General features: G+C 32.5%; 1 protein-coding gene across 1 annotated transcript; it reads left to right on the plus strand.

Moving 5' to 3' along the window:
• Positions 1-513: 513 nt before the first annotated feature.
• LOC130809882 (S-adenosyl-L-methionine-dependent tRNA 4-demethylwyosine synthase) lies at positions 514-9817 on the plus strand. Its single transcript, XM_057675725.1, has 9 exons — positions 514-648; positions 1075-2022; positions 2733-2848; positions 6411-6586; positions 7416-7606; positions 7726-7812; positions 8215-8372; positions 8797-9007; positions 9201-9817. Exons 2-9 carry the CDS (start codon positions 1183-1185, stop codon positions 9348-9350), a joined length of 1929 nt encoding a protein of 642 aa, XP_057531708.1. The 5' UTR covers positions 514-648; positions 1075-1182; the 3' UTR covers positions 9351-9817.
• The last annotated feature ends 1116 nt before the right edge of the window (positions 9818-10933 follow it).

Here is a 10933-nt window from a genome sequence, read left to right on the forward strand (position 1 = left end):
AAAAATTACTTAAAATTATCCAATTTTTTATTATTTTCCTACAATAATCTCAACTTTAATTAACCATGAAAAATCTATATTTTAGGTTTCACTTACCAAATTACATTATTGCCAAAATGGTGACCAGTTTTTGCAGGCTAATTGCGAAAAAAAATTTAAAAGTCAAATATATTAAAAATTAAAAATTAAAATCAAAAAATAAACTTACTTGATTTCTCTTACTAATTTTTTAAAATTTTAAGTTTTTTAATAATTTAATTTTGTATTTAATTTTTTATTATTGTATGCAAAATGACATGTTGTATAAGTAAGAGGTTACCGTAGTTCATTCTTAGCAAACATCCCTTATAGTTGACATTATTCATATTTAATCAAAAATTAAAATTATTGTGAGAAAATCAGTAAAATATTAAATTATTTTGGATAATATTTTCTATTAATTACCCATCAAAAAAACAATATTAAAAAAACAAAATAAAATTGATGAGAAAAAGGTTAATTATAGGGCAAAGACTACCTTACCCTTTATACTGGAATTTTTTTGGTTGAAGGTAAGAGCGCTTTTTTGCCACCGGCGGCTGTTGTTGGTGTTTGCTTTGATCACTTTGGCGAAGCTCCAAGCCCATTTTTTGCACCTCTTCGTACCTGGTAAGAGCAGTTCTTCATGCTATTCTCAAACTTTTTATAGCCCCTTTCAATTTTAATGACTATCGATCAGCATGGTTTTCTTAAACCCTTGTTAATATTAAACCCCACATAGATTTTATTTAGTGTTTTTTGAATATTTATACATTATTGAAGTATGTATCTGTATGTATTATCTAGGGCCTAGGCAGTGAAGATATTCTATAATTTTTGAATATTTATACATTTTCAAAGCTTACATCTGGAAATGATGAAATACTGGATTCAGTGTTTGGTGAATTTTATTTATTTCCAAGTAGTTTGTGATTTTTTGTAAAACAGTAAATTTGGGTAATTTGCAAAGTTTTTATTACATATTTTAATTATAATATATAGTAATAGCAATTGCCAACTTCATTTCTTTGATATAAAAATGTTTTTCTTTCGCAGGGCAATTCGACATCATCCTGAGATTCATTTGGACAGGTTTTCTGTATGAGATGAAATTGTTTTGTTTATGTGTATGAGTTGAAACTTCATTGATAGTGATTGTTTGTAATGGACTCATCATATTTCACTTCTCGTGTTACCCTACTTGGCCTCCTCTCTATTACTACCTTATACTGCTTCTATAAGTCCCGCAGTTTGAAGCTCGCTTCCAAAAATCTTGCTTTATTGGCTCGCAATCCGAAGCTTATCTACATCACACAAACCGGCACTTCCAAAACCCTGGCTTATCGCCTTCACAAGTTGCTTGCATCTAAAGGTCTCATCTTTGATCTCATTGATGTCAAAGATTATGAGCCGGAAGACATTGCAAAAGAAAACCTTGTTGTGATTGTGACTTCAACTTGGGAAGATGGCAAGCCGCCGCCTAAAGCTAAGTTTTTTGTTGACTGGATAGAGGAGAGCGTGAATGATTTTAGAGTTGGAGCACTCTTGCTCAGTAAGTGTAAGTTTGCAGTTTTTGGTGTTGGTAGTGGAGCATATGGGGAGAGTTTCAATGTGGTGGCAAGAGGGATTTCAAAAAAAATGAAGGCATTGGGAGCAAATGAGGTAGTCCCACTGTGGGAGGGTGATGTAGATTGTGGTGGATTAGGGAAACAGATTGATGTTTGGGGTGACAAGTTGAGCAGGGTTTTGAAAAGTAAAGTTCAGGAAACTAGGGTGATTGGTTGTGGGAAATTAGATGATGAGAATGGATCAGAGTGTGCTGATATGTCTGATGACGAAGAGGAAGAAGAAATTGATGAAGACATAGGGGTTGTTGATCTGGAGGATATAGCTGGAAAGGGGCCGTCACGGAACTCAAGGAATGTAGTGCAGGCTAATGGAGTGAAAACTGATGGAAAAAGAGATATGGTAACTCCTGTAATCAGAGCAAATCTAGAGAAACAAGTGAGTATTTATATTTATTTATTTATTCATTTGGTTTTTTCCTTCGTATGTTAAGAACTTTATGCTACATTTTCTTGATATGTCAATGTTGAGAACTATACTTTATTCTTTGAACCTTTTACTGTCTGCTAAATGTTATTTATTCTATTTTATCTACATGGAACTATAAATCTGGCACTAGCTTGTTTAAGAACGTTGGTTTTTTTTTTCTCTCTTAATCTTAATTACATAAAATGCTTGCTAGATGTTGATATCTCATGAGATCGGTTTGCCTTTCCTCGTTTTCCTAATTCTTTTGAAAGGTCTTCTAATTTGCTCTACCTTCCCTCACAAAGAAATAATATTGGTGGATAGGTTATTCCCATTACTTATAGATGACCCATAGTTTGAAATGGTTAGGACCATCTGTCTTCGAGTGTGTAAAGCTACTGAAAGTGAGAACAATGCAATGTACAAAATTTCACATGTGTAAAGAACCTGGTGTATGTTCAATTTGCCGATGGGTCTCCTATTAAGTTCTTAGCATCAGAAAAGAATGTTGTAGGTTGAGGTCTATTGCTAAAAAGCATGTACTTATTTATGTAGCATAGTAGGTTTCAAAGGGCATGGTCCGCATTTTCTCTTTTGTTTTTTAATGTTTTGAGTTGCATTTTAATCTTTGCCAACTTCGTGCTTTTGGAATTATTGATTTACTATCACTCTTTTGACAGGGCTATAAGATAATTGGTTCACATAGTGGTGTGAAACTTTGTAGATGGACCAAGTCACAACTTAGAGGCCGTGGAGGCTGTTACAAGCACTCATTTTATGGGATTGAGAGTCATAGGTAACTATTTCACAACTTTTTTTTCTTCCTCACACTTTCTCTTTCAATGCCAACTTTTTAAATTCAGCCGATATAGTAGTTATATATTTATTCTAGAAGGATGAATTGTTTTGTTTTTGACATCCAATTTCATTCATTATTTTGTTATCACCAACAAGGGTAATGCTGCGTACACCTGACCCCAAACTTGGAATTGGAGTAATAGAATGTTGTTGTTCTTGTTGAAAATATAGAATGTAGGCTATGCTTTTCTAATGACAATACAAAGATATTTTTATATGAATTGTGCAATATTTATGTAAATTACCGAACTCATAATGTTTAAGGATGAATATTGTCTTTGAAATTACATTCTTGGAGTCTTGGCAAACTCTCCTTTAACTTTCAACTCTTTCTTGCCTTTTACTTCATCATTTTCCCCACTTTGTGCTTTCGTTTGTTTCTTTTTTCCTTGAACCCGCCTTTGCGTTAAATTTCCCATTGGCCACTTGTTGGTTGTTGCTCCTTGATAGATGGAGAATAGAAGTTTCTTGAGATAAATTTATTTTATTCCTTGCATTTCTATGTTTGGCATACATCAAATGACCTCTATTTTTAAATATAAGAGAAAATCCTAACTAAATTTCTAAGAATAAGAAAGATATATTCTGTTATTCTACTTAATTGCATCATTTTCTATTTTAGACAATCCTAATAAATTTTCCTTAATTTAGTTTTGGATATGACCTTATCACTTTTAGTTAGTATATTCTCTCTTTTATGTCTAAATACTCAACAACTTTAGCCCATTATACCCAACTTCTTGTTTTTCGTGTCAAAAGCAAATGGCTCAAACGGAAGATTATTTTATAACTAACCAAACAGTATTATACAAGATATAGAAAATAACTAATTATTAACATTCTAGTTCTATTTGATTTTTATTTTCTAATACTCCCCCTCATGACCGCGTTCTTTAAAATATCCTTTGTGAAATGGGAATGCTGTTGTAAGGACATCACTCTTTTAGAACCCAACTAGGTCATATGTTTTATTTTTCTTTTGATTGAACGACAACACCATTCTTTTCCAACTCAAAAAACTTTGGAACATTAATGTAAACTAGATACTTTTTAAACTCACTAAGGTCATATATTGTTTTTGATGGAACATGAACATAACTTTTTTCAAACCCCCAAACATTAAATTTTTTGAACTGGAATGTGAACCATTCTTTTTGAACTCACCAAGGTCATAATTTTTCTTTTGATTTAGCAAAAACACCATTCTTTTCCAACCCGCCAAATATCAATTTCTTAAACTTGAATGAGAACATCGTCCTTTTTGAACTTATCGATTTATAATTTTCCTTAAATATGAACGGAAACACCATTTCTTTTGAACATGCCAAATATTAATTATTTTAAACTTGATTAAGAACTCCACGTTTTTCAACCTCCAGAATTTAGGAGAATCATAACACGAATCCTACGATCCTACAAAAGTAGTCTCATTTGTATAAAAATTATCTTATAATCTTGATTTCACTTCTATATAAATACAAGTAAAATTATTATAACAATATCACTATAAAATTTAAGTTTTGATTTGTAGTTTAAATGATTATTTTAAAGAAATATAGTATTGCAAGGAATTATGGGCTCTATTACCAAACTTTTATGAGTATGGTATGTCTAGATTTGTGATGAACTAACCAAGTCAATTAATGGATAAAAATTTTCCATGTATGATCTTTCAAGATTGGAAGAAATGATTTTTGGCTGAATAATTGGTATATTCTCAGCATGTTTTAGACTTGCATGGAATTTGGGGTTTGTTCATCCATACTCAAAGGTTTGAAACCTATTTGAGGATATTGTTGGTCATACATAATGATCTATAAGTCCGTGCATTTGATCATTTATTGTCCACGTAACTTTTGCTCTCAAATCAAATTTTGGAATCTATAATCTCAATCCGTATATATTTTGAATTACATCAATGTCTGTTTATAGTATTCAATTGATAATCTAATAGGCTTTGTGTGGGATATACTAATTCCTGGTATATTGAAAGTGTAATTCTAAGCTAATTGAAAATTTGTGAGATAATTCAAACTCTTAACTCATATGCTAATTAGAGTTTATAAGAAAAAGCAATTTGATGCAACTAGAACTAGCACGATGAAAGTAAAAACGTAGTTTGAAAAAATTCCTTGCTTTACCACTACTCCTCAATCAAGTATAGTTACTTTTACATCTCAACTCGCAAAAATTTACTCACATAAGTCGATCTTGGCGCTGAGTAGTCGCCCGATGTCTGCCACTTGTGTACGTCAACTTTTCCCCATGCACACATACATCTATGCAATACGGCTAGTTGCAATTAGAAATATAATACAAGTAAATTACACTACAATTACAAGATAATATTGAAGACCCTTTTGTGTATGACAATGAAGGACTTCTTGCTTGTCATGAACACTAAACGTTGATACCTTGAAGATATGATTTACAACACTTAAGTCATTGGGAAACTTGATATGGATTGTAGGTGATATGTAAACTTTCCTTTTGTTATATTTCCCCGTGAAGGTACTTGGGTTTAAGACATAGAAATTTACTAACAATCAATCACACACAAAGTTATTAATCTAAATGATTATGTGTTTGTGGAAGATAATAAAATTTCAAACGTTGTGAAGAATTTATTAAGTTCTTAACAAGTTCAAGTAAAGAGATAGACAAGAAAGGTTTCTTAGTTTCAGAAATGAACAAATGTTTTCTTCATAATTCGTCAGGTAAATAAAGAAGAAAAACTCCATTGACGTAAGAACAGAAATCTTCATGAACAAAGCTTTGATTCAACATAACTACAGTCACGAAACATGGCGACTAGGTTACTGCCAACTGTCAGCGTTAGCGTCATGCTGCACAACATTTGGTCATGTTGCATGACAGGCGTCGTGCCTCGCGACATTTGACCGTGCTGCACGTCCTACCTTCTGTCCACTTTACTTCAATGTTGCGTTTTATTTTCTTAAACATTTTGGACTATTAGATATAAATCTATTTATGTCCCACAATAATTCTAGTACATAGTATAGGTTCTACTTGACTCTAAATGCCAACAATTGGTTATTAACCAGTTTTAATATTTAATACTCAAGGTCCTAGATCTTTTTGTTGCATGGGTTTGGTTGAATAGGAATTTATGATGAGTTTTGCTTTTCCAGGTTTCATTACGAGTTCGTGGCTGCTTGTTTGTAGATATTATTGGACATTGACACAAATGATTATTGTTTTTTTGCCTCAAGACCCTTTTTGTTTGTTTAGGTGTAGTCAATATTTAGAGAGCACGTGCTTTTGACATTGTTATCTATTAGAAGTGAGGTTTTACAGTTAATGCTAGTTAGACATGTTCATATTAATCAAGTAATTAGGACAGCTATTATGTTATTTATACATGTGAAGGAAACTTAAATTTATAAAAAGGGTCAATTCTATCATTATTATTTAATTTATTGTCATTTGTTTTAGCCATGTCTTTTATATATCCTTAAGGAACTGCTTTATTACAACAGATGCATGGAGGCAACACCAAGCCTAGCTTGTGCAAACAAGTGTGTTTTTTGTTGGAGGCATCATACTAATCCTGTTGGGAAGAGCTGGCAATGGAAAATGGATGATCCCGTTGAGATTGTCAACACTGCAATAGACCTACACACGAAAATGATAAAGCAAATGAAAGGAGTTCCAGGTTGGTTTCTTCGAGTAAAATTTTTTGTACCATGCATTGCTAGGACTCTTTAGTATGGGGTAATGTATGTCCTGTGTATAATATGCATCCTAAATTACAGAAAATTTTAAGCTGTACTCTTTGCGACAAGGAATTTCAAATGACTGGGTATTTTGGTCTTGTAGTATTCTTAACAGTGCATATGTCATCTGACATGTACCTCAATAGATAGTACTAAAAGCTAATGTGAGGATCAATGATGAAATTGCTGCTGTGTTGAAAATGATGAAATAGTGTATGCGCTGGAATGTAGATATATATCTTAATCTGTCATTACTTTCCAATTTTTAGGTCATTCTAAGCTACTTGAAATTTAGTAGCGCGCGTTTGTGTGTGTCCAAGTGTCTGTCTCAGCTATTTTTCAGAAAATTTCCATGATTTTGGTTCAAAATGAAGTTTCTAAGTGCCAAACCCTTCTTAAAGTGTCAAGGGTCCGTGTGGATAACTGAGGTGAAATGAAGAGTTTAAGTAACGTAATTGTCATTGTTTATTTCGTAAACTAGGACTAACACTATGTTTGGATAACTACTTTGGGAAGAAAAGAAAGGAAGGAGGGAAGGGAAAGGAAGGGAAGAGAAATGAAATGGAAGTAACTCTTATTCAAATCTTTCCAACTTTGGAAAGATTGATGCCTTAACAAAAATCATCCATCCAATCCCTCCAAATTCCTTCCCTTCAATGTTTTTTATCCAATCAAGGGATCCCTTATACCTCCAAATCCCTCCCCTTCCTTTCCCTCCATTTCTTTCCATCCAAACACACCCTAATTATTTTTGAGATGCTGTTGCAGGTGTGCAGGAGAAGCGATTATCAGAAGGTCTTTTACCCAGGCACTGTGCATTGTCACTTGTAGGAGAACCTATTATGTATCCTGAAATTAACTCACTTGTAGATGAATTGCACCGGAGGAGAATTTCTACCTTCCTTGTTACAAACGCCCAATTCCCTGAAAAAATTAAAATGTTGAAACCAATCACTCAGGTATATATGTTTCTGTTAGATGATATATTTGATAATAGAAACTGTGTATCTCCTATATTTCTGTTTGGCCATATTCTCAAGCTTAATTCTGAATACAAAACCTTTTCTGACGCATGCAGTTATATGTGAGTGTTGATGCTGCAACAAAAGAGAGTTTAAAGGCAGTTGATAGACCCTTATTTGGAGACTTTTGGGAGCGCTTTGTGGTAAGCCATTCTCTTTAGTGGATGCATAATCCATCTCATGTTTACTGATTGCTTCATTTGCTTATACTAGCTACTCAGAATAGCTAATTGTGTATCTCGATTTGACCAATGATGTGTTTCATAGTCATAATTAGCTAATAAGGCTGTCCATTGAAGTTTTAATTGAATACTTTGGATTTTTTATTTTCCCTTTTGTACTTGTATTTTTTTCAAATGGACTACTCGGATCAAATACCTGCTTGTAAAACCCACTTTGGTACACTACTTCAAATGGTTTGAAACTTCATCTAGACATTACACCTATACTCTCATCTTTCTGGGTGTCGGCAAGTCCCCCTCCCTTTTTCTAATGAATGTTTGACAATTGCATTTGCCTTATGGCTGTACTCTAATTTTTTACAGGATTCATTGACTGTTCTTAGAGACAAGCATCAGCGCACTGTTTATCGTTTGACTCTAGTTAAAGGTTGGAATGCCGACGATGTAGATGGTTATTTTAAGCTTGTTTCACTTGGGAGTCCCGACTTTATTGAAATCAAAGGCGTGACCTATTGTGGATCGTATGTATTATTCATTCCTACTCCCTCTGTCTAACTGTTGATAAATTTAGATTATGATAATGTTTTATAGAAATATTGTTAAGTTGTTATACTTCTGCCGCCGCTTTATCACTTCCAATTCCCTCCCCTCCAAATCCCTTTTTTCCTATTTTGCTATTCAAATAAGGGATTCTTCCTCCCTCCAAATCCCTTTTTCCTATTTCCAATTCCCCTTCCTTTCCATCCATTTCTTTCCATCCAAACACATCCCTAATTCCACGGCATACAAAGATATGTAGTTGTAAAATGGTGAAAACGTTTTCTGAATATCCTAGTATCGTGTAATAGTTTATAATTTGACCATATAGACTAAAAGCTGGGAATGAATCACTATAGTTTTTTATCTGTGGACTCTGGTACTTATTGAGCAAGGACCCTCTTGCAGAACTGCAACATCAAAGTTGACTATGGAGAATGTTCCGTGGCATTCTGATGTTAAAGCGTTTTCTGAAGCCGTGGCCCTGAAGAGTGAAGGCGAGTATGAGGTTGCTTGTGAACATGAGCACTCCTGCTGTGTCCTCTTGGCAAAGACTGATAAATTTAAGATCGATGGGCAATGGTTCACATGGATAGACTATGAAAAGTTTCAGGACCTGGTTAGTTACAGCGTTTTCTTCATTCCACTGTTTTTTTAAAAGTATTTAGTTTTTAAAATCCCTTCAAGAAATTTAATTTTTAATATTATGAAATTTGATAAATTTGTTATTCTTGAGCGCTCGAACATAAATAATTTGCATCAAATGGTCCAAGCATCTGAAAATTTAAATCTTGTTGCTACCCAAAATACAGGTAGCTTCTGGTGAGCCTTTCAAGAGCATAGATTATATGGCCCCTACACCATCTTGGGCTGTATATGGAGCTGCAGAAGGTGGATTTGATCCACAACAAGCGAGATTCAGGAAAGAACGAAATCACAAATCAAGTCGTCAATCTACATGATATGGATTTTCTTTAAATTCAAGTACGAGTTAGTATTCTGTTTCTTGATCCCCCAACAACCGCGTAATGGAAAAGAGCAACTTTTGTTTTCTCAAGATGGCGAGGTTAGGTCATTCCCAGGACTTCCATTTTTGAGGTAGTTAAGTTGACAGATAGGTAACACAGGTTACAATAACATCTTCTATGGCCTTCATTAGAGAACTACAGGTATTTTGGTTTTTGGAGGACAACGTTTTTTAATTAAATATTTCTTCCTTGTTTTTTTTACAAGGAAAATAAAATATGAATTTTGTCACTTTGCTTCCTTTAACGGTCCGTTTGGTAATCGGTATTAAATTGTGGGAACAGTAATAAAGAATTAGTGTAATTTTGGTAGAAATATTTCTTGACAAGTTTAGTGATCATTATTACACTACTTAAAGAATCTCATTTTCTTTACAAAATTCATTCCAATATTACTATTTAAACATGTGGTATTACTTATTAGATGGTAATGATGGAAAATTGTGAAGAAAAAAACTTTTTTACGATTAAACTTTCATTACCATGGAAATGATATGATACATATCTTGAAAATTTACACTGGAAATCATACCTTTGGAGGTGTATATGTATAGATTATTCGTTATCTTTTCGCATATGAACCTTTCTTCAAGCAGGATACTTAGTTGATGACTATAATATAATAAAAAAATTAAATTTGTTTATCTTAAGTTTTCAATCAGAGCTAAACGATAAATAATATTGTTTATGAAGAAAACAATAATAATTGACAACATCAATTCAAGTGATGGTTATATTAAAATATCTAGAATAATTTCTCCTTTAACTATTTTTTCTACAATAATCTTAAAATTTGATTATTAACCCTGAATAATCTTAAAAATTTTGTTAATTAAATTAATGTTCAGACGTTTATGTTAAACCTGTTCAAAAATAAGTTTATAAAGATTCAGTCCCTCTAAAATTTCAGCCAAACAATTAACTAATTATACATCTTCTCTGCCATTGTAACTCTTCTTTATCGTTTTCTACTTCATCAGTAACATTAATATCAATTAGCATAGGAACTCGTAAAAATACACGATTTTTTAGCATTTACATGTATAAATATATAATATTGAAAAAATAAAGCTAGAGATATTACACAGTATATTATTAGCAAAATATTATACAGTATATTATATCCTCAAACTTACTCAAATTAACTATAAATAAATGTTAGTCAAAGATACTTTAATAGTAGAGATATTGCTCAAGATTAAATGTCATCTTTCTACTCTTGAGCCAATAATTGAGTTCTATTTGATAAAACTCTCTTTAATTGTGGCACTTGAAAATTTTTTAAGCTTTTTAATATAATGTATGTTATTATATTCTCTAACTTAACCAATTTAACTATAAATAATTGCTAGTCAAATATATTTTGATGGTAGAAATATTGCTCAAGATTAAATGCAATGTAACATTTGTTAAGCTAATAACTGAGTTTCATTTGGCAAAAGTCTCTTTAATTGTGAGTTGTGACACTTGGAATTTTCAAAGCTTTTTAGTATAATGTATAATTATGTGAGTAGGAATTA

The sequence above is a fragment of the Amaranthus tricolor genome, chromosome 4 (genome assembly GCF_026212465.1).
Source record: "Amaranthus tricolor cultivar Red isolate AtriRed21 chromosome 4, ASM2621246v1, whole genome shotgun sequence".
In the NCBI taxonomy this organism is placed as follows: domain Eukaryota; kingdom Viridiplantae; phylum Streptophyta; class Magnoliopsida; order Caryophyllales; family Amaranthaceae; genus Amaranthus; species Amaranthus tricolor.